The sequence below is a fragment of the Taeniopygia guttata genome, chromosome 19 (genome assembly GCF_048771995.1).
Source record: "Taeniopygia guttata chromosome 19, bTaeGut7.mat, whole genome shotgun sequence".
Classification (NCBI taxonomy): Eukaryota; Metazoa; Chordata; class Aves; order Passeriformes; family Estrildidae; genus Taeniopygia; species Taeniopygia guttata.
The window spans coordinates 3,719,479-3,743,671 of NC_133044.1; the positions used below are offsets into that span (position 1 = coordinate 3,719,479).

Genomic DNA, 24,193 nt, shown 5'->3' on the forward strand with positions numbered 1-24,193 from the left:
CCCTAAGAGCCATTTGCAAACTCGACTTTAAATCAAACCTACTGTGTCTCTTGTTAAAGGAGGAACAGTTCAGAGATGAGGCAGGATTAATGCTACTGTGTGCTGGTGTCCTGCAGCCCATTGCACGTGGAAAAGGGACAAAAAGGGACTAAATCCCATTTCTTGCTCAGCACAATGAGCTGGGAATGGGCACAGAGATGTTCATGGCTCCTGCACAAGGCAACCAGAGCAGTTCCTTCACAGCAGATGTGGGACAGGAGCACGGGGAGTGCTCAGCATCACCTCGAGCTCCCAGCACACCTCCCCTGCCACACCTTGTGTTTCCTGCAAAGGAATTCCCTGTGGAACAGGGAAGGTGTCTGAGGGCTCTCTGTCCCTGCACAGAACCAGGTGAGATGATGACCTTGGCAGCACAGGTGCAGCCATGTGGTTCTGGAAGGGCATTTCCACAGGTAGGGGTGAAGAACAGCTTCTGCCCCAGGTGACAAGGCCCGCGAGACTTCAGTGGGACTGTTCCCCCAGAGCAGACTAGGTCAGAGCCCTGCAGAGCAGACCCCAATTAGATTTTTGGGTGCAACTCCTCCACCCACAGACACCACGTGCAGGTTTCACCAGTGGACATCCTGAGGTCTCTGGAGGACAGAGCAGCTGAGGGCAAACTCGAAGCCTAAGGCTCCTGCAGCCCAGAAATCAGGTCAGTGGGGAAAGAATTAAAAAAGAAAATGAGCAAGAAAGGTAGTGCCTATTCTAACCCCAGCCTTCTACTTCTGCAGAAAGCACAGGAACATCAGAGATACATAAAGGCTTTGGAAATCAAACATTTCAACCATTCTTTCCTTCTGGACATCCCTTCTATGCCCCACAAATCCCACATGTCCTGGGGATGTGTGCTGCAGCTCCTCTTTCCAACCTCCTGCCAAGCGCAACACAACAAAATTTGGCTGCTTTTCCCTTCTCCCTCAGTACAGTCCAGCCCTTCCTCACTCCCTGCACCACAGCTGCAGCCATACACACAGATGGAAGTCCTGCTCCACACCCAAGGGATGCTGCAGGAGCAGAACAGAGCCAAGCCAGCAGAAAATTTGCTGCCTGCCATCACCAGAGCTTGGTGATTAAATGGTACTAGGTGGACAGTGGCAAATGGTGCAGGTTTTCTTCAGAATTTAGCACCAAAGTTGGGCCATGGATAGTCCCATGACCTCTCCCTGCTGCTCCAGAAATGCTCAAATATAAAGCAGTGGTCAGATTTCACTGTTTCTTCCTGAACAGTAGTGGATTTGAGCAAAATTGATCAGGTTTTCTACAAATCAGTCAATCAATTTGCTTAGAACAACCTTCCAGCTGCTCTTTCAGGCACTGAGCTATTGGAACATGAACATGAGACCCCAAAGCCAAGCCTATGACACAAACAAAACACAACCAGGGTGATGGGGATAAAGCTTCTTTGCTCCCCAGAAGTGAGGAACAGCAGCATGGCAGAGCTGGCAGGCAGTGGAGCTCTGACTCTCTCCAGCTCACATCAAGAGCCATGTCATCTCCCCCAGCCTTCAGGAGGCCAAGTCACTCCCTCAAAGCAGTGACACATTAGAGGTGCTCCACAAGCACTGCAGGTCACAGCAACCCATGGTGGGAAAAGGTCCAAGGAAAGAGCAAAGAATCAAAGGCTTTTTTTTTTTTTTTTTGGGCTTTTTCTGAGGGCTGCTCTGCAGAGTGTGGAGTCACATGAAGGATCTGGCTTCCCCCAAGCATGTAGTGGAAAACATGAAATCAAAACAGGTAGAGAGACCTTTTTTGGAGTGTTGTGACCATGACCCCATGCAGGTCTTGGGGCACTTCCCCACCATCTGCTCCCTGTGCTGAGATGCTGGGGAAATGCTAAGAGCTCTGCTGGCCACCCTGTTAAAGCTGCCTTTCAAACCACATCATATAAACCTCCAGATCTTGACCCAAAAATGTAACAAACCACGTCCCTATCTCAGAAACAGCCTCCAACACCCACTGAATGCCTGTACACAGGAACAGAGCAAACAGAGGGAAGCTGGGAGCTGCCACCCACCCCTCTGGAGGACACATCCTGAAGCTAACATTTCAAAACTGAACCACAGGGATCGCCCCCCACCACCGAGTCTGGTCCATGGGAACCTCCTTTCCTGCCCTGGAGGTGTCAGTGTTTGCTGGAGTACAGTGTTTCTTCCTCAGTGTCTGTTTCATCCTGGAATTCGTGGCTCAGGAGGGATTTCTTGGAGCCAGTGGACATCATGCGGATTTCGTCCTCGTAGTCGTCGTGGTGCTGCCGGAGGCGGTGGAAGCCATCCTTGTGTCTGTTGGACTTGATGGAGCACACACACCAGATGATACAGGCAGTGAGCACCAGGGCAGACATGCTGGCACCTGACAGAGAGAGGACACCAAAGTTAATGCCATGTTCCCCCCATGCCAGAGGCTCCCAGGCTTGCCAGCATCTCTCCTCCCCCTCCTGCAGTCACAAACACTTCCTTCACTTCTTTGTGACCCTGCTCTTTTCTCTTAGGCCATGGAGGACAGGAGAGCTGCTTCCAAAACAGGACACAGTCGATTTTCTGTGCTTGAAATCTAAGAGATTATCACCAAGCTCCACTACAGACCACTGGGTCTAAACTCCCACACACTCCTCCCCAGCAGCTGCCACCTTGAGAAAATAATCTCTTCATGCTTACCTGATGTCACAACCCCTAAAAAAGCCTTGAAGAAGCAAGATCTCCTATGCACACAAGCTCTCTCCATTCCAGATATCTCAAAGTACCTTTTGGACCATCCAAATCCCTGCAAAACACTCTACTTCTTCCCTCCCTCCTACCAAGCAGAACCAAGAGCTGTTGGATGAGTCTGCAAGGACGTGAGTGTGTTCAGAAGGGAAAGCTGGAGATGGCTTAAGCCTGCAGGCTGCTTTCCCAGTTCAGTGGAGGGTCAGCATGAACTGGTACAGAAAGCACAGCTCAAAGCTTTGATAAAAAAGTATCACCGTACCTGCCACAGTTATAACCAGCTCTCTTGGCAGTCCAAAAATCCTGTTTTCAGTGTCAAATACTATGAACACAGAGCTGGGTGCATCATCACGTACAAAGACCTGCAGAAAGACATGAGAGGTTTGATCATCTCAGAGCTTAGGGATCCAGACAAAAGAAACATTTGTCATCTGCCCGGTCCTGCCCTGATCAAAGAAAAGTGCCATGAAAAGAAAAGGTACTCCCAAAACCACCCCGCTGTGCTGGAAAGTTGTTCTCCATCTGTCAAGGCAGAAAACAGCTCCTGATTTCACCTAATCAGCAGCTAAACACAAGCACAACCAGGCAGAGCCCAAACAGGGAAGATTTGATGTGACAGGGAATGGGGGAACATCTCCAACATGGACATTCACATACCTTGACATGTTTCTGCTGGTACCCGCTGGCTGTTGCATCAATGCTGTGAAAACCTGGAGCCAGGAGCACGTGGAAATAGCCACCTTCTTTAGTGTACACCCTCAAGCCTTCATTCAGAACAAGGGCAGCTTTAGAAATTGCCCTGCCACTCTTGTCTTGGACAATGCCGTGCACTCCCTTGTGCACCTGAAACAAAGCATTTCAAACACTTCACATTCAAGATACGAGCTTACAGTGCATTTGTAACTAAAATGAGATCTCTAAAACACAGCCCACTTGCCATCCCTGACCCTCATAATAAATAACAGTGCAAGGCAACACAGCACAGATGTTTAATTCTTGTGTCAACATGTGCCCTGGCCACTTGCTGCCTTCCTCATACAGCCTAAGTCATGAACATCTGTAATTACACAGCACCAACAAAACCACAAAGACTCTCCATGCTGTTCTCTTCCTGGCCCCCTCCCCACCACTTCATTCCCTGCCAGATTTTCCTCCCACAGACTGCAGCTCACCTCCACAAGCATGCTAAGGAGAGATTTCCTGTGGTCTGCCCACAGGCCAGGAAGCTGTCCAGCACTGGGGAAGTAGCAGCAGCCGGTATAAACAGTGATCTCAGGACACTGACCAAATGTCACACTGAAATCCTGCAAAAAACAAACCCACAGTTACAAGGAAAGAAGTAATAAAAAAGCTTTGCGAAGTGCAGCTGGAGGGGGAGAAGCTTTGCCCAGACACCAGGACAAATATGCTTTTATTGGTTGTTTAGCAGAGATGAGAAGCTTTGTGCCATGTAGCAGTACCTTCATACTTCCCAGGTGACTGTGCCATTCCGAGCCACGGATCACTCCACCAGGAATATTCTCATCTGTGAGAGCAAAAACACAGCTGTCAGCCAGAGCCTGCCCAGCACACTGCCACAAGCTGACAGGAGGGTTAAAGGACTCAACCAAACATACCTGACTTATTTGGACAGCCTGGCTGACCCAAATGCATCACTGGGTGGTTGTTTGCATACACAGATGCCAAATGCTTTAGTGTTTCCTTGTTCTCCACTGCAACGGGAAAAGTGAGACTTTGAACATGCAACTCTCCTTCCCTGCATGGGCAACTCCCATTTTAACCCCATAATCCTGTACTAAACAGAGACACATACTGTTTCAGGAGCATTCCTATTTCCTCTAACAATAAGGGGCATAATCAAAAGCAGATTTGATACTGGTTCTGGCAGAGGAAAGATTGAAATACTGATGCAGGCATAGAAATTGTAAATGTTCTGATCCCTACCTGAACCCTGTGAGGTTTTATAGACTCACTTACAGACTGTCAACTGCACACACAAAGGGTTGAACACAAAGGAGGCTACAGAAGACCATGAGCACAAAAAGCCCTTACAGCACGTGGTCACATGAACCTCTGCAGAGGCAGGCTGAGGGGAACCAGGCAGTTGGTCACACCTGACTGTGTTGGCTTGTCATAGGGGTAAGTGACAAGCAGAGATCCTCCATCCAGAGCAACAGAGAGGCTGAAATCATGTTTCAGTATCAGGTTCTCCACGATGGCTTTGGTCTCAGGCTCTCGTGCTGCTGAGTACCTGGTGTAATTGCCTATAAGTCAGAACAACAAATAGAAAAGTGAACTAAAAACAGTTTCCTCTGCTGTTTGAGAAACCAGAAGTACATCCTTTATGTCTGAAATTAAGTCTGCTGCAGGTATGAAAAGGCCTCTGTTAGACCTCAGCAGATGCAGCTGACCGATCAAGTAAAGCACCCAGACCACCAGTGCATGGGGGGGATTTATCTGCAAAGTTAAACAAATGTGCAACATCACAATTTCCCCAAGCTATTTCCTTTTGTGTTGCAGAAGGTATTTAATGTGTGTTTGCTCACAACAATGTCACAGAATTGACATTTTCTTAAGGAAGGAGTTAGGATGATCCCAGCCAAACTTGGGCAGAGAATATTTCCTCCTCAGGAAGGGTGGGCTAATACAGTGCTACGGATACAGTTACATGGAAACCAGAAAAACATGAATAAAGGAGACTTTCTGGGGAGCATGAACAGAGGGCAATTTTTCAGAGATCAAAGAAATCCATTAAGAGTAAGAATACATCAGGTATTATCTGACCTCTCCTATTCCTGAATAACTCTGCTTTGTCTCTTGCAAATAAGAGACTGCAAATTGCTGTCTGTAAAGATCCAAGCTCTGGAAGCTTTGCAGCAGCTGTGCTGCCTGGAGCACTGCCTTCTTCACAGGCAGACCCTGTAACCCAACAACTCCACCCAACCACGGGGCAGTTTTACAAGGGCTTTACTTGTGAAATCTGTGTCCAGATCTCTGCCATGAGCGTTGGTCTGGCCTATCTTCGAGGTGCAGCCTCTCTCCTGGGCGATCTCACGTCCATCTGGGTTCAGGGAAGGCACAATCACAATTCGTGTCCGGTCAATCAGCTGTGCAAAAGGAGAAACAGCACAAAGTGCAATTAGTAGGGTTCATTTCCCTGGATCTCAAGCTAGGAGTTGCAGTTTGAGGTTCTTGTCCTGTGGATTGCACACCTCCCCATTACACACGGAATCACCACAAAGCCCCAAGCCAGTTTTGGCAGAAAGAGTCTCCTCCAGTGAGCACTGTCATCTCAGGCTACAGCTGGAAGGCTCCAAGGAGATCTTTGGATTGGCCTCTCACCTTTGTGATAGCATCATTCTTCTTGTAGTTCATGCAAAGAAATTCTGCCAGTGTCAGGAGCAGCTCTGTCCCAACGGGAGCGTTTCCGTGAATCCCGGCAACAAAGCGGATCTTGGGCTCCTCAGGCTCGGACTCGTTGGGCTTGTTGGAGATTTCAAGGGACCAGATCTGGCGGAACTCCACACTCTGACCCAAACTGCCAAGAGATGGGAAATGGAAGTGTCAGCTCAGCAAGAGAGCTGCAACTCCAGCCTGACCTCATGGAGAAATCCCAGTGTGGAAAGGAACTGCTGCCAGCCTCCAGCGGGAGGCTGCAAAGGCAAGAGAAAACAGCCAGATCAGGGGGCAGATTTGCAGCAGCACAGCACAGAATTCACACTGAACATCGGTTTGAACACCAGCATCTGGGTAAGGGTGTATCCAGGTCCACATGCACAGAATATCCAATGCTCCATTACAGCCTAGGAGATCACAATCAACATGGAACTGCTGGATCCTTTGTACTGCCAGTGGTGGCTTTTGTTTTCTTTTTTCCCTTCAGAGCAGGATACATCTGGACATCAAACTAATTTATAAAGCAGGACAAAAGAGGCCTGTTCACAGCAATGCAGGAGCTGTTGCTACAGCCATGCTGCTAAGTTGGCAAACTGAGTGCAGGGAAAGCAGGGAACAGGCTCAGGGCTGATGCAACTGCAGGGACAATAGAGGCTACAGATCAGCAAAGCAGCCTTGGCACCAGCAGGGACAGCACATGAGCACATTGTGCCTGGTTACAACAAGCAAATGAGGCCCTGGGACAAAGGGATTTGTGCTTTCTAAAGCTGACAGAGGGTAAGCGTTACCAGTCACAAAGGAAAGCAGAGCATGGCAGCAGCTGGTCTTCTGCAGGAGGGCACAGACCTTGGCCCAGGGCAAGCTCACACAAAAGTGTCTTGCACTACTGAAATAAAATCTGGAGGCAGACAATGAAAAAAAGGCCATCTAAGATTTTAAGTCAAATCTGGTCATTTTTGCTGGCGACTCTTCAGCAGGGTGGATGTCAGAAAGGATTTAAAGAACACACAAAATAGTAAGGAACAGAGATATTTGCAGAAGTCTGGGATATCGGTGCTGGGAATATTGCCAGTCCCAAGCATCCCTGGGGAACAAAGTCAGGGAAAAGCACATGGCTGCATCTGTGAGGCCCAGCAGCCGTTGCTCTGCTGCCATGTCCTTACAGGTGGGGCTCCCTCTGTCTCAGAGAACACAGGGAAGGGAGGGGCAAGCTCCCCATCTCTGCACTGTGCTCATGACTAACAACTTCACAACATCCCTAGCCCAGGTTGCTGCTCTGTTTTCACCTGGTGAGATTCGTGATGTGTGGGTAGTTGAGGTAGAGGCCTCGGAGGAACTCGGAGAGGTCCTTGTAGGGCCGGTATCTGTAGGGAGTCACATCCCTGGAGGAGGTGAGCAGGAGCCGCTCCAGACCATTCTCAGCAGAGAGATCTTTGATCAGAGTCTCAAACTCCTTCTCGTTAGGGTTGGTGGTGTCTGGGGTGTTCAAGACCAGCATCTTCCCCTCTTCCACTTTGCTGTCTGTCCGTGAAAGAGTGAAGTTGACCTGCACCCCACCTTTGCTGTCAACTTCCACCATCTTACTGAGTGGATCGTACCTGCCCAGGGAAGAGAAGGTACAAGAAAACATCAGGCATTTGAAACCTTGGACAACAAGCCAGCCCAGTTCCTGACTACACACCCACATGGGACTGCTACTGAGGAGTAAGAACAGCTCAAAGGGAGTGGGAATAGCAGGAGAACAGGGAACAACTCAGGCCCCAACATGGCATTGAGCTGCTTTTGGCTCAGGTGTTGCAGGGTTACATGGCAGACTGGCAAGACAACAAGTCATGCTGTTTTAATGTAGAATTTTGGCAGCACTGAAGCAATCAAGACACTTCTGTGATCAGCTGCCTGGAAAAGAATTTCCCCTAAAGACACCAAAGTTATCCCCTCCCAACAAGGGAAGATTGGGATTGCACCCCAGTGCCAGGTGAGCAGTCTGACACCACAGCAGTCTCACACTGCTATCTCTGCACAGGCCAGAGGGCAGGGGAAACACCCATGCCTACATCTACGTGTGCTGCAGGCAGGCAGAGTTGATGGAATACTCCTGAGTGGGAAGTCAGTCATGCAGCTGTTTGCTCCTTGTCTGGGGCTTGCTCACCCTCGGGCAGATGCTGTGATTTTGTACGTCCCTGGGACCAGCAGGCGCCAGAAGTCTCCATCCTTGTAGGTGGTCACCGGGTGGTTGATGTCAGCCACGCTGATGGTGGCATTGAGGATGCCCCTCTTGTCCACAGCATCCAGCACAAAGCCCCAGACACCCTGGTGAACCTGCACAGAGGAGCTCTGCTGAGTGCCAGCCTCGCTCTACCTCCCACCCCTCACGTTTTCAGCATTCCCAGAAGAGCAAAATGTTGCAAAAAGGTTCAGGTTGGACTGGCCAGCAGCTGGCATGGACAAAGATCACCTGATGAGTACAATGAGCAATTGTTTGGCTCAGGGTGTCAGCACGGCACTTTCTGCTCCACACCTTTGTTTGCACACACCAGGTGTGCAGCACCAGCCCCACTCAGATAGGAAGGTAATAAAAGGGACATTCCAGCCTCAGGAAACCCAAGGTGGTGGTACATAAAAAGCCCCCACCTGCATCCTCTGGATGCTATTTTCATTCAGATTTTTGGTATGTTAAGAAGAGACAGTAGTTGAGACAGGTTCAGATGGGGCTGATTTCTGTAGAGCAGGTAGCCAGTCTGGCCAGGAAGCTGGCCAGATCACCCTGCTCATTCTGACTTGTCTAAAGCAAACCCCAGAGGGAGCTGACCTTGCCTGAGGTCAAAGCACCTCACCTGTTTCATGAACTGCAGCAGTGAGCGCCGGTTCTGTGCCCAGTACTTCGGCAGCTCCTCAGCCTTTGGGTATTTCACACAGCCCAGCTCAATGGTCACTTCAAAGCAGTTTGTATGTAAGTAATTCCAGTCTTGCATCCCACCTACAACAAAAATGTAAAAGAAGTTTTGACTTCTGAAGTACCACAGCAAAAAAAAAAAAAAAAAAATCAGATACCAGAGAAAGATGAAGTACAGACTTGCAGGGAAAAGGCTTTTACACAGGGCAGGATCAAAGGGATGCCAAAAGAGCAGTCAAATAACCTTCCTTCTTGTAAATACCTTTCATGATAATAAAGTGCTGTAAAATTTTATGAAACCGTTTTGCTAATAGCCAGAGAAACTACACTATAAATTCCTTCCCCCAGGAATAACTTTATTAGGGTACATTATTTAAAAGGTTATAAAAGAAACCTGAGTCCCATTAATCTGAGCTGACCACTGCAGAGTTCCCAACTGATCAGACTAAATTATTTAAGCTGCACATGCATTAACCTGAAGATAAACAGCGCAGGAGATTTAGGGTGTACTTTACCTGGAACATTGTACCACTGAGCCCCGTTGGTGATGCCATGTGGGAAGTACTCAGTGGGGTACATATCCTTACAAGGGCTTCCCTGGTACATCTTTGCATTTTCCTATAAAACAAGATGCAACATTTGAAGGTGAACCTGCACTCCACAGCCAAGGGCACTCTTGTTCTACCCTTAGTCATGCATTCAGGGTTACCAAACACAGATGTGTGTCTATCACTGCAGCACTGACTGCACCCACACCCTATCCCAGCCCAGATATCCTTGCTCTCTCCTCACAGACCATGAGCAGCATTTTCCACCATCTTTAAAAGTGCCTGCACAGAGCTCCCCTCCCTCACTGCCTGCAGAGAGAGCATGCTGGGCATCACTCATGGAATGGGAGCCTCCTGAAGGATCCTCCTGGCGTGCCTGGAACACCAGGGGCTCAGCCACAGTGCCGGCACCCACCTCTACCACAGCCACAGTGCCTGCACCCACCTCTACCAGCTGCTCAGGAGGTTCCCTGGAAGCTGAAGAGGAGTTTCCCACAAGTCAACCTAGCAAGATGTGCCCATTTTCCTATTAGAGTTTTACCTTGGAGTAGGCAAGTGCCAGCTTCTGGAACACAGCATCATCTGGGGATTTACTGTATATGGCTATTCCTTGTTCATCATCATCGAAGGGGTAATTAACCACCAGGGAACCTGCAGGCAAAGCAAGCTTTGGCTCATACTTGTGTGCTTTCCCAGCGATCCCTCAGCATAACAGTGGAAATTTTTCTCCAGCAAGTGCCAAGCTTTTTGTTTCTCAAGACTTGGCATTAAACAAAGCATTAAGGCCAGTGAACAGAAGAGACAGAAGCACAGGAAGAGATAACACCACACCTAGTTAGGAAGGAGAACCAAAGCCACAACAACATCAAAGCTTTGGCTCTTACGTGAAGGAGGGCTGAACACAACTACATAATTGCTTCCACAGAGAAGTGGAAGCAAGGGGAAGAATTTCCCAGAACATGCATGATCTTTTGACCCAAATGATGCAGTTTTTCAGCTTTCTGGAGTTTATTGCTGAAGGTTTCCCCAAGGAAGCTGTACTAATAGCACCACAAAACCCCAGACACCACTGCAGCTGGAGACCTGCCAGCCCCCTCACACCCACACATGACACTTCTGCACTACTAACCAAACATGCTGGCAACAAAGCATCCACCTGCAAGTTACCACAGCTACAAGCCAGCTGACAAACTGTCTAGGGAGTAAGCTGTATTACACAGAGACTTAATTTAGAACACTCCAAAAGGATAATTCAATTACTGCAAATTTCATAGTTCCGCCATGCGATTCAAGGCAGGGAACCCTCAGGATTGCATTCACTCTATAAATGCTGTGAAGCCCTGAACAGCCACAGCTCTATACCCCACTCCCAGACCATCTGCTGAGCAACTGCTGACAAGGGAGCCCATCCCCATCTCCCAGATTCTCCCTTCAGAGAAGTGGTTGGGATCTTCCCAGCAGCCGCCTCAACTCCCTACAAATATGTTTGGGGACACAATTTTCACCCTGTTTCCACTTTCTGCTCCATCTTGCAGCACAACAGCTCCCCAGTGCACACCCAGAACACTGTGGAGATATCCCTGCACACTCCCATCCCACAAAGCCCAGCACAGAGGAAGGAGCTTGGTTTGCATGTGGTACCTCCGTGCAGGTTTGCTGAGAGCACAAACGGGTAAGATTTGAGCCAGGCCATGACAGCATGAGTTTCTGGCTGTGTAGGGTCTGTCACATGGACAAATTGATCTGGAAAGTTCCTGTTCAGGTCGTAGTTGTTGCTGTTGTTTCTGCCAACAGTACCTCCTTTGTCTCCTGAAAATGAAACACAAGTTCAAGCTCATGCCCTGTGAAGAGGTTTCAACTTCTTATTACAGAGTTTCCTAATAGTAGTTAGTGAAGAGAGCAGAGAGCACAGCAGTGCTGGCCCCCTGCACCCAGAAAGGGGCACCCTCCTCACCAAGTCTCCTCTGTGCATCAATGCCTGGGGGCCCTTCCAGTGGGTGTTTGCTCAGGCCCTCAGGGCAGTCAGACCAGCAGAATGGCACTGGACCATGAACAATCTCTGCAGCCGGATGTCACGACCACAGAAACCTCAGAGCTCACCTTCTCAAACCAGCTAGACAAGTTCTTGTTAAACCCAAGCAGAGCTCTGCTTCCAGAAAGTGATTCTGGAGAGTCTCTGTTCTGCCAATCTGCAAGAGCCACGTAGTTGTAAGACTTCCCTGAAGGATGTTTTTGCCAGTTTCAACCTCATGATAAAAGTCTGTGTTATCCTTGGACAAGTGCTCTGCAGACAGCCTGGCTCCCACACTGCATTTACTACGAGAATGGACCAAAGCACAGCCAAGTAAGAGCTGTGTCAAAGAAATGTCTTTTTTCCAAAAAAGCCCTGGATTCTGGATTAGCCACAAACCATCAGGGGACCCAAACATGGGCAGCTCACAGCACTGCTGAAGCATAAGAGCTCTCCCCAACAGCTTCCAGCATCCATCAATCAGGGTCTACCCACTCATCCCACAAACCAAGTCCCTTCCCAGCCTCCCTGTGTGAAGAGCACTCCTGCTCCAGCAAGGTTTCCAGATTTCCCAGGGATTCCATGAACCCAAAGGCTTGTTCTGAGAGCTAGGAACCCCACAGATGTTGGCACAGACAGCAATACCTTCCTGGGACTTCTCATAGCCATCAGGGTTCATAGATGGCATGATGTGGATCCGTGTGCTCTGGACCAAGTCAGTCACTTCAGGATCTGTGCCAAAGTTCTTGCAGAGGTACTCAATGAGGTTCAGCAGAAGCTCTCGCCCCACAACTTCATTCCCATGCATGTTGCCAATGTACTTGAACTCTGGCTCACCTGCACACACATGGGTACACCAGAGACAATTATAACCACTATGGTACAGCTTGGAGACACCTCACCACGCTGAACATTGCTCTTGCAAGCTCTGCTGGAGGGCATTTACCTAAAACTCACATTTCTGCTCCCACAATCCCAAAAAGGACAATGTCTCATGGAAGTCTCTTTGTCCTTCATCCCTAGAGCTCCATGACCAGCACAGATGTCCCCAGCAACACTCTAACACCCACTGCACTCTCACTTTTTATATAGGATACTACAAGGAGCAGCTCAGGAGAGGTGCCAGCTCTGCACTCCTTTCCGCTCTGCCTCTCCCAGTGTAAAGGGTCTGTCACTCCTTGCTAAAGAGGATTTCCCAATCACCTGCTTCGTGGACACCGGGGTTGTCAGAGATCTCCATGACGTAGAGCTCCCGCAGCTCCACGGACTTGCCCACGGAGTAGAGGCGGGTGATGCTGGGGTACTCGTTGGCGTAGCGCCGCAGGAAGATCTCCATGTCCGAGAAGTGGTGGTGGCGAAAGTCCACGGGTTGGATGGGTTGATGGACAGGGGTTGGATGTGAGGCCTCAGCCTGCGCAGGGGTGGGGGTGATGGCAGTGACAGGGGCAGGCGCTGCTGTGGGCTGTGTGGCATTAGGAGCTGGCGGCATCACAGTCGGCTGCAAGGAGAAGTTCACTTCTGTTGCATCTCCCTCCTTCACCTCGATGTTCTCTTTGGTCACTGGTGTGTAACTGTGGAATAAACAACTGGCTTCAGCAAGAAGGCTCTGAAGAGGAGAGGCCAAAACACCCTGCAGTCTCCATCACTCCAGCCTAATCCCCCCAGCCCAAATGCACTGGGATGTTAATGACTGAGACATTCACAGGGACCAAGTTGATGGGACTCATCCCACTGCCACCAAACCCAGCCCCACTGCTGTCCTTTTGCAAGAGTCCACAGGCTCAGCAGGGAAGAAGCCCCAGATGTGTCACAGAACTAGCCAAGGGGCAAGTTACACATTCACACCCAGGCTTGGGACAACACAAACTCCTGTTGGAGTAACCCTACTCCACTTCCTCCTTTGCACAGAAGTTGCAATTTGATACGAGCAGTCAAACAGAAGTTGACAGAAATTCTGTGCACTCAACAGCACCCTGCTGCAGGAGCAAACACAGCAGCAGCTCTGAGCTGGAACCATTTACTGCTGCAGTTTCCAGCCAAGCCCCTTAAATACATAAGGTGTTTGGGTGGGGGGAAATCAAGAGAAGGAACAGGAGCAGCTGGCAGTGTGGGCACAGGCTGCCACAGAGACATTACCCCGTCACAAAAGCAGTCACATTGTAGGTCCCAGGCACCAGCAGGCGGTGGTAATCACCAAATCTCCCTGCTGTGATGTTATGAGCGATACCAGCAACGGCGATGGTCGCATTGTCCAGGCCAGCTCCTGTGACTGCATCCCTCACAAAGCCCTTCACACCAATGTGCACCTGAGGAAAACAATGCAAGGGCCTGGCTGAAGACAGGCAACATCCGGGGAACCTGACAGGAGATGTCCTAAGGCAGCAATATCCCCTCACCCTTCCCCAAATGCAGCAGAGCAGGGCAGCCGCCAGGCAAAGGTACCCAAGGACTCAGTCCTCAGACAGATAGCAAGGACAGGAATCCCAGCACGGACTGGGAAGGCAGCAGGATCTCAGAACTGAACCTCCCTAACAAATTCTCTAATTCACCACCATGGGCAAATTGCAAAATGAACATAGCAGGGTTACAGGCTAAATTCAGCTACCTCTGGTCCAAGTTTAAACTGTCAGTGACCCAACTCATCCACAGCATCTGGAGACAGCCTGGCAGAGGGCTCTGCAAGCCAGGATCTCAGCAGTGCTGATGTTTGTGAACATCACTGGAGATTCATGGCACTCAGACCAGCCAGTACTTTGTATGACTTAGGGAGACCTGTCCCTAACACTGTACCCCACAAGAGCAAAGCTCTGCTACCGTGGGGCATGTGGGAGCTGCAGCAGATCCACAGAGAAACACAGGGGCTTTGTAGCCACTGCCCTCCAAACAAAGCTGCAGCATCTGCGTTACCTCAGACAGCAAACAAAGCCACAAGGGCACCTGAACACGGTGCTCCCAGCCCACCATGGACACACAGGCTTCACAGCTGCCATCCCCACACCCAGCCCAGCTCTCATTACCTTCTCAATGAAAGCCAGGAGAGATTCCCGGTTGTTCTCCCACTCCTTTGGAAGCTCAGAAGTCGGTGGGTATTTGCAGCAGGACAGCTCCAATGTGATCTCAAAGCAGTTGGCCCACACGTAGTTGTAATCCTGCATCCCACCTGAGGAAAGGAGGCAGAGATGTCCCAAGAGCAATGCACACACATGCACCACAGGATGCTATTTCTCCTTGTCCTTCAGCCCCACACATCTCCCCAGGATGCTGCCCCAACTCCAGAGCGAGCAGCCTAAGGAGAAAAGTCAGGTCCCATTATCAGGACACCCTATGCTGGAACACTGGGCCATTCAAATCAGCCACAGCCAGCTCAAAGTGACAGTCCTTTTGTCTCATTGCTCCATTAGCACAGCTCTTGGGAATTCATACAGGTTCATTTTACATTTCCAGACACGACAAACCCAGTGTGCCAGGGCAGGCACACCAGATTCTGAGCATTCCAGCTGCCAAGTCCTTCCCTGAGCATTCTAAGCTACCTCAAGATTTGTGAGGTCTGCCTGCAAGAGAGGTTACTTCACTCAAAATAAGTTTGAGGCCTTTGATAGAAAAGAAAAGCAGACTATCACCTTGAGAGCAGGCAGCTCAAATCTGCACACTGGAATCAGTTTCAAGGACAACTGTTCTCCAAAAAGCCTCTTAGCAAATCTACACATCTGTGAAACAGGTGTCAGAATCACCCTGCTAAACCCCACCATATGACAGTAGCCAGATGACCACATGAAAGGATTGCTCCCACTACCCACTCAGGCAGCTGTGTCAGTAAGGAAGACACACCACACTATGTTCCTTGCATGCTGACAAAGTCTTCTGGCTTACACAAACTTATTTAGTTATAACACAAGCAGACTGGTGAGTCACAGCCTTGGCCACCACTTCCTTCCAACCCAACCTGTACAGCAGCACCTGCAACCAGAGCCCAGAGACCTCCACACCAACAGAATGACTCCCACCAGAGTCACCTGCACACAGGGGCCCAGAGTCTCTTCTGGATGAGCTGAGGGAGTTGAACTGACTCTCACAAGTCCCTCTCTCAGAGAACAGCAATGCATGTTCTCCACAGGAGGCAGATGTCAAGTCCAGGAGAAGGAAGGCAGAGAGCAGTGGCAGATATCACGGTACCAGCCTGCAGAGCCCCAGCAGGAAGGTCTGTTAGAAATGCAGATTTTGTGCACCCACCCTTTGCTTGGCCCACTGAAGCACTGCATTAGTGCTCTGCCAAAAGACCTCATTTACTTTGAGCAGTTTCCTAATCATTCACAAGCCCCTTGAAGGGAGGGACCCTCCATGGCACTGGCCAATTAACCAGCCAGAATGGATCAATATCCTGATGCAAGTGCACTGCCTGGCATTGGCAGGGGCTGTGTTAATGCCTGGTCAGGAAGAGGGGAAAAACCAGCAGCACTTGACCAAGCAGAGGAGGCTCCTACCAGAGGTGGTGGCCCAGAAAGTCACAGTCCACTGCTTTGAATTCAACAGTCCCACTGCAGCTGGGTAAAGCAGGGATGGAGTAACAGAATCGAGTAGGATTTAGAACAGGTCCCTGGGAAGATGTGTGGGATGTCCCAGTTCCTCTCAGTTCTCCTGGGAGTGTGCTGCTAGGGGAACACGGAGCTTTCATTGTAACAAATCAAATGTCCCTTGCAGCCAGAAGGAAAGCACTGCAGCTTGTGCATGGGCTGACATCAAAACAGGAAAGAGACTTTTCTGTCCCAGCACAGGGGGCCACAACGTGCTGGAGGACTTTATAACTCTCAAACTCAGTTCAAGGGGTTAGAGAAACACGGGCTGTGGGTCTGATCCACCCTCAGCTTCATTCAGCTCCTGTCACCAGGCTCAGAACAGGCATGCACAGCAGGCTGCTCTCTCACCAGTAAACACCACGCCGAGCGAAACGATTTGCCAGCCCACAGCCATCTGCTCCTAGCAGGACGTTAATGCATTTGAAAACATCCAAAACGTAAACCAGAGCCATTATGAAACATATTTAGTGCTTCATCTGCCATTCAAGCAAATTTAGGACAGATGCTCACCCATAATAGAGCAGCAACGGACTAAATTAGAGCTTGCTACATCAATTCTGGTAAAACTGTCTCTTGGAGAAAGTAGTACACTGCATTCTTGAAAATTTGGATTGTATCCACTGCACATATTTGGCCTTCACACGGCTCTGTTGCAGAGCAGGACAGTTATTTTTACAGCATGTGGAATTACATATTTTCCCACATACCATCTGCACAGCCTCCCCTGACTATGCAGAGACCCAGAGGGGTGAAGACAGATCTGTACTCAGCCTGCCATGAGCAGGGCACTACATTCATGGAGCAGAGCAGAAAATACACATCTGAGGGAGAAAACTGCCAGACTACAGTGCTTCTACTCTGTTTGGGTAATACCTGGGATAACCCACTGGATTTACTTCAGCATTTTTGTCACAGGGTGTCTTTTAGCCCATACTGTCAAAAGTTTCAGCCTCCCCATGAAGCACCATTGCCCTTTTTATCAGTGAGCAGCTCAGTGGCACAGCAAGTCAGCCCCTGGCTGGCAGTAGGGCACAGAAATGCTCAGCACAAACCTCCCTCCTGCTCTGACCCACTCCCTGAGCATCAGGACTGTGCTTCAGGCAGGGATCCCAGGCCTCCTGCAGCACAAACACTGCAGAGCTCACACTGACAGGGGGCCTCTGCTCTCTGCCAAGCTCAAACCAGGAGAATGCAGCTCTCTAGAGCAGAGCCTGAGGATCCAGATACCATAAATACTCCACATGCCAGGAGAAGCCTGCCAGGCCAGCCAAGAAGGACTCTATTTTCAAACTGCACTATGCAGAAAACTAATTCCAGCTCTCACTGGAACAGACATCAGCAGACAAGGAACCTGCAGCTAAGTTAAAGCAGAGAAATGGTCATGTCTGCTCTGCAGAGAGAGCAGATGGAGCCAAGCAAGCTGGAGATGTGATTCTACGTGGCACAAGTTGCTGACTCTGCTCAGAATTGATTAGCTCATAACTTGGGACTGAGCAAGCACCAGCAGCAGCACCAAGCAGGCAGAAGAATGTTCTGGTCCACTAGTCTGCAATCATTAAAACTCAGAGGAGGTGAGGTTTGGGCCTCCAAATGCATGACCCAGAGCAGCCCAGCCCAGCAGCCTTTCCTCAAAGACAAGGGCAGAGTCCTCCCAAGAGCTGCACCAGCACAGCACTGCCAGCAGCTCACGACAGAGGTGAAGAGGCCTTAAGATATTCAAACAACCAAGCCATTACTTCTCTGAAGAAGAAAAAGAACTGCAGCAGGACTTCCATGAAAATACAAGCACATAAGCGCAGCAAATTGTGCATATTTCCAGAAAGACATGGCTGAGAACTTCTACAAGAGCTCACTCTGTGCAAATACCCTCTGCCATGCCCAGGAAAGAGAGGCCACCACAATAATGCCACACTGTTCTCAGCACTTATTTTAACTGCACCGAGCTGGATGCCACTGAAAGCTGGTTGGCAACTCAGTGTGGCTGTTAACCACAATCAAAACAACCCAGCAAGCACACAAGTAACCAAAATTCACTTTCAACCTGAGAGTCTCCCAGTAGACACCAGAAACATCTCAAAGACCTGGACATGAGTGAGTAAAAGCAGCAAGAAAATATATTTTAGAAAGGGAGTGCATGTAAAAACAAACCTTCCAAAGCTGCCCACAACATATGCTCATGATGAATCTCTTAACGACACAAAGGCAAAGCACATCCTGCCCACAGCTGAGAGTGATTTCTCAACTCCTCTCCATACCCCAGCCCAACTTTGCATGTATTCCCTTGATCTGAACCAGTCACTTGGTAGTTAAAACCCTCAAAGGTTAAAAAGGAAGAGAAAAAGAGCATGCAGAGCAGAGATAGCCTCTAAAAAGCATCCCAGTCACCAGTGTGCTTATCTACAGCAGCTGGAATGCAGGAGCCAAATTCAGCTGTCTGGCAGAGATCCATCTTCCTCTGTGCACACTTGACCTTAGCAATTACTCTCATGGTATGTACTTGCCACCTCGATCTGACACATGTAAGAGGCTGTTTGCAAACTCAAATGGAAGTTAATGGAGTCTGGCACCAGCATAAAATTGAACTGGTAACTCAGGGACAATGAATCCCATGGCAGTTTGCTCTCCAGCATGTTTGATTTCACATGATAAAATGAGGCAGGAAAATTTCCACCTGTTGAAACAGTATGTTCTCATTTCTTTGTTTTTCCTGGCTTTAGTTCACTTGGAGCCTGCAGGAGTCTCTCCTGGCACAACCTGATCTGGAGGCCTCGAGCACATGCCCTGCACTGCTCACAGAACCAGGAGCTCTGGTTATCTACCTCTAGAGCTCAGCTCAGGGACTGGGCTTTCCCCAGCCTCACTTCACCATACATTTCAACTCTGCAATCCCTGGGAAAGGCCTCCTGATCCAAGCACGAGCCTCTGCAGTCCTTGGCACAGAGCTGAGCAACTCAGATGATTCAAAACTGCGTCTCTGATGGTTTTGCTGCTTCTGTCACACCATTTACAACTGACTCCCCTCTGCCTGCTCTTCGTCCACTACTAAAAATAAACATTAAAACCTACAACCCCGAAGCGGTGAATTGACACAACATCAAATTACATGCATGGTACTGGCCAGCTCACTCATGCTCTCCCTGGGTTACATTCTACATGAATGCCTTGGCTCTGAGGGAGCTGCTGCTGTCACCCTCAGCAATGTTCCAGTCTCAGAGCCCACGTCAGTGCATCCTCCCTGCAATCTCTGCCCATGAGTGGCCTACAGCCATCAGTGCTGAGCCCAAGCCTGTGGCTTGTCTCAGAGAAAGGGTTTCTTCCTGAGAGACTGGGTGCTGGAGGCTATTGGATAGATATAAACCACAGTGACAGCAGCACAGAGAAGTCTGGTCTGCAGTTCACACCTTTTATTTCCTGTGAAAGGAAAATGATGCCATTTCTTTGTCCTGAGGGCAAAGCAAAGGCAGCCCGCAAGGTTCACACATCAGTGCCACAGACACCAACCAGCCTCACAGCCAAGCAGGACGATGAAAAAGTCATCCCTGCAGTGGAAAATGCAGCTCTCTGGGGTCAGAGGAACACAGACCCAAAGCTCTGGAATAACTTTCCTTTCAGAGCACACCCTCCCCACTTCATTACAAGGACAGAAGATCTCAGAGCTGCAGTTAAGGAACTTCCCATCTGACGTATTTGCCAGTAACAACAGCCACCACAACAAGGCAGCACAGCTCATCCAGGATATCCTGCTCCCTCACAAGCCAAGTCACCAGATTACACAAATTTTCCTCCTGCTGGACTTCTCACAGCAGCAGAATGAACCTTCAGCCTGCAAACACCAGGGCTAGTGTGCTCAGCAGGGTAGAGGGAAGGAAATAGCTGGTAAAGAAAGAGATCAAACCACATCTTATTTGAACACGGTATCTCTTTGCCCAGTGATATCCTGGGGGATGATTCAACCACTGCTAGAAATCAAGCCTTCCTCTTCCAGCTCAGAGATGATGTGTTCAGGCCCTATAATGGATCCCTCTCCAGCCTTCCCAGGCACGCTGGATGCAGAATTAACACAGGATTCTGCTTGCAAAGCCACTTCCAGAAAGACACTCTCTTACCAGAAATCATTAAGCTGTAAGCTCTGAAGGATAAACAACATTGGCTGTTACTGCTTGCTCAGCCCTTCTGACATCATCCCTCAGCCACAGCAGAAGGGAAAGAAGCAGAGCAGCATAGCAACACAACTTCTTGAGATAATTCCTGCAACTTTTTTGCTGTGTTCGTGCAGAAGTTCATGCCCTGCCTGGCGAGGTCGTGGCTGTACAACATCCACCAAGGAGCCACAGCAATGGGGTAACTTGGGAGCTCTCTTTCCCATGAGAGCTTCTCCTCACATTAATTATTATTTAAATTTTCAACCAAACCAACACACACAGCAACGCACTGCATGGCTGAGCCAGGCTAGTAACCTCCAGCTGCACAGGCAGAGTGGTGGCACCAGGAGGTTATTTGCTCACTTCCATGTGCAGCTGCATTATGGAGGGATCAGGAGCTCTCCTAGAGGCTCCTGCAGGGCAAATCTCAGATCCCTTCTAGATCTCCCACACTGGTGCATAAGAACAGGTCATGCAGGCTGTCACCTCCCACACAGGTCTAAGAGTAGAGTAGTCCATGGAAAAGCTGCAAACCCCATTTCCAGCAAGAACTCCTTGGTTAGCTCAGCACACGTATCTAAATTTCACACAGTTTTACAGCAGTTTATTCTATAATCACAAAATTATAAGCTCAGAGGTTAAAGACCTCACAGAACATTGGCAGTTGTTTAATACCGTTACAAATCACTTCCTGTATCAAAATTTAGCAACTGTCAAGAGACCCACAATAATTCACTTGGCAAATGAAGCCTCCCACGTGCAGGACAACTCTCTACTACATAAGGGGGTCAGGAGAACCCTTCAGTGTGTGATCTCTTCCCTACAAACACCTCCCAAGCTGTTTCTCATCAGCTGGTGTTCCCACAATGCCACCTCCCTTATTTCAAGCTGCTAGAACACATTCAAAGCTAAAAATATCACTTAACCCCCAGTCCTCTCCTCTGTGATAATCACAATTGGTCTGGATGGGAGCTCTTAGGTGAGCACAGCTTACCTTCCACGTCATACCACTGGGCACCATTGGTGATGCCATCTGGGAAGGTCTCTGCCTCCTCTCCAGGGCAGTTGGGTTTGCCAGTTCTCATGATGGGGTGATGTGAAGCATAAGCTTTTGCCAAATACTTGAAGACTTCATCATCAGCTGATTTGCTGTAAACTCCTGTGAGCCTGTGTGTGGGCGAGTCGTCGTAGGGGTAGCTTGCCACCACAGAGCCACCATGGAGATTGCCAGAGAGCAGAAACCTGGGGTTGGGAAGGGACAAAAAGTCAGACTGGAACCACTGCATCAGGAAGCTGGCTACAGTCACCCAACCAGTTATTCTGCTGCTTCCCCAACCAAATCATGCTCTCTGGAGCACCCAAACTCTGTTTTGGATTAATGAGGCAAAATGCACATGCTAGAAGTGGAATCAGTTCTGGAGATGGAACAGGTTTTTTTTTTTGCAGCCTAAGACCAAGCCCCCAAACTCACTGACAGACAAAGCAATGTACTCTTGTCAAGCTCTGAGTACACCTGTGCAACAGAATTAACTCACAAATAAAATCTGGATGCGAGACAGATTTTTTTAAATCTCAAGTCAGAAAATATAGCAGGGCATGCCCCATATCCCCCTTGAGTCTGATCACAGGCTGCACAAGCATTTCAATGAATCCCAAAGGTAATTTTGTCTGTTCTCCTCTTCCAAACACAGCACTACAGGGGAAAAGAGCTCAAATGGGCTTTGGTTTCCAAGCAGAGGTAACATGACCAATACCTCTACCTTGCTTAAAATAGTGCACACAAATTGCATTACACCCACTATCTCCCTTTTTAATCAAACAGTTCTGTTTACCTACTCATTTTTCTATCAGCAGTTATGTTAGTCTAACAATTACACCAGTATTAACTGGTGCTGCCAGGCAGAGGGATACACAAAGCACCACATTCTTCCTGTTTCACCCTGGCTGATAGCAAATCCCACCTCATATACTAAGAAAAAAAAATAAAACAAAAAGCTCAAGGCATTTTCAAAATTATATAAAGAGTGCACATGAGTTTCTCCAGTATCTAATTTGGAGCTGAACCAAAAACCACTAAATTCTGGAGGGATTTTAGTGCAAAGTGCTGCACCAGAGCTGTCTCCTAAAGGATTCTTAGGACAAGCAGTTACTTCTGAAGTTTCTGGAGTACCATCTCCATGGGAACTGCCATCCATCAAGTTTTAATCATTTGTTCATGTGAATTTGTTTGTTAAACACGAGCAAACCCTATAGGATGCTGAATGTTTTGTGTGTTGGTTGGAGTCAACCAACAGCCCTAGAGTGCACTGTCACCCCCTCTTTATCTCCTTCTATCCCTACTTTGGGAAGAGGGCCACAGTCTGCTGCAGTGCATTACTGCTTTCTCTGCACAATTTCCCACAGTTGGTTGCATTGACCTTTGTAATCTGGACCTACAGAGCTCTCTGAAGAACACATGGCAAATGAAGAATCAGTGCCCAGCTCGGCCACTGCATTTTCTGGGGCTGTCCCAGACCCCCACACCAGAGCTGGGCTTTAAAGGTTCCCATTCCCCCTCCTGGGCTGCTGCACTCCAGGCACAGCAGCTTCACCCTGGGACTGAGGAGAGGCAAACAGGTCAGCATGGATGCTCGTTGGAAATACTGCTGCACAGAACATTATTGCTAAATCCAGGGAATTTCCTATGAACACAAAGATGAGGGGAAGAAGCCCTGTCCAACACAACTTTGTTAGCATGGTTGTACACAGACGCTTAAACCCAAATACTTCCAGCATCCCACAGCTTGTGGAGTAAGCACAATCGGCCCTAAGAGCAAGACTCAGAGTGAAGCAGGTGAGAAGTTTCCAGCCACAAACTCGGAGAGATGGGAGACACGCAGGTGCCCCTGGAGGCCAGAACACCTGGATGTGTGCAGGACACAAGGGGCTGCTGCACAAAAACTGCGGCCACCAAACGCTCTCCCCAGCGCAGGGAGGCAAGCTGGGGGTAAACATGCGGGAAAATTCCTTCTCCTTTCCCCCCAGGCCTTGCTGGGAAGCACCGGGGAGGGCTGGAAGCTGGCAGACACCCTCGGGGAGCGAATCCGAGGGTCTCCCACCGCCCGGAGGGGAGCGGGCAGCACTCACCTGTTGCGGCGCATCCAGTCGATGAGCGCCTTCACCTCGGGCACGGGCTCCAGGTTGGGCTCGGCGTCCCCGAACTGGTCGGGGAAGCTGCGGTTGAGGTCGCGGCCGCGGCTGTTCTCCCGCCCGCCCTCGGCGCCGCCGCCGCCGCAATCGCCTTCCCGGGCGCGCTCGAAGCCGTCGGGGTTGAGGCTGGGCAGCAGGTACAGGTCGGTGGTGTTGAGCAGGCGGACGATGCGCTCGTCGCCGCCGGCCCAGCCCAGCAGCAGCTCCCAGGCCAGGCGCAGCAGCAGCGGCCGCGCCAGCGGCTCGTCCCCGTGCATGTTCCCCACGAGCTTCACCTGCGGCCGCCCGGGCAGGGCCGCGCCGCCGGGCGGCTCCTCGGGCCGCTCGGGGCCCAGCCCGGCCGTGAGGCGCAGCACCCACAGCGGCCGCTTCTCCACCGACTGCCCGATGCTGAAGAGCCGCACCAGGCCCGGCGGGGCCGTGGCCTCCAGCGCCCGCAGCGCCTCGCCCAGCTCGGCCGAGTGCAGGTACCGCAGCGCCTCGCCGGGCGCCGCCGCCGCCGCCTCCGCTTTCTTGATGTGGGGGGCACGGGCCGGGCCCTGCAGCGAGGGCGGCGGCAGCAGCAGCAGCGCGCAGAAGAGCGGCAGCAGCCGCGGCATCACCCGCAGCCCCCGCGCCGCGCTCGCCATGGCCCCGCGCACGCCCCGGTCCCGCGGCGCCGCTCCGGTCCGGGCCGAGGGGGCGGTGGCGCTGCTC

The 24,193-nt window shown here is 50.2% G+C and overlaps 1 protein-coding gene across 1 annotated transcript; it reads right to left on the reverse strand.

The window, feature by feature from the left end:
* Positions 1-1,899: 1,899 nt before the first annotated feature.
* CPD (carboxypeptidase D) lies at positions 1,900-24,193 on the reverse strand. Its single transcript, XM_041720015.2, has 21 exons — positions 23,435-24,193; positions 21,303-21,550; positions 14,610-14,752; positions 13,729-13,898; positions 12,796-13,163; positions 12,238-12,429; positions 11,223-11,390; positions 10,123-10,232; positions 9,549-9,651; positions 8,975-9,117; positions 8,290-8,459; positions 7,427-7,738; positions 6,087-6,282; positions 5,716-5,851; positions 4,859-5,008; positions 4,361-4,456; positions 4,205-4,269; positions 3,917-4,048; positions 3,402-3,587; positions 3,007-3,106; positions 1,900-2,391 (listed from the first exon to the last, which is right to left on the reverse strand). Exons 1-21 carry the CDS (start codon positions 24,124-24,126, stop codon positions 2,165-2,167), a joined length of 4,107 nt encoding a protein of 1,368 aa, XP_041575949.2. The 5' UTR covers positions 24,127-24,193; the 3' UTR covers positions 1,900-2,164.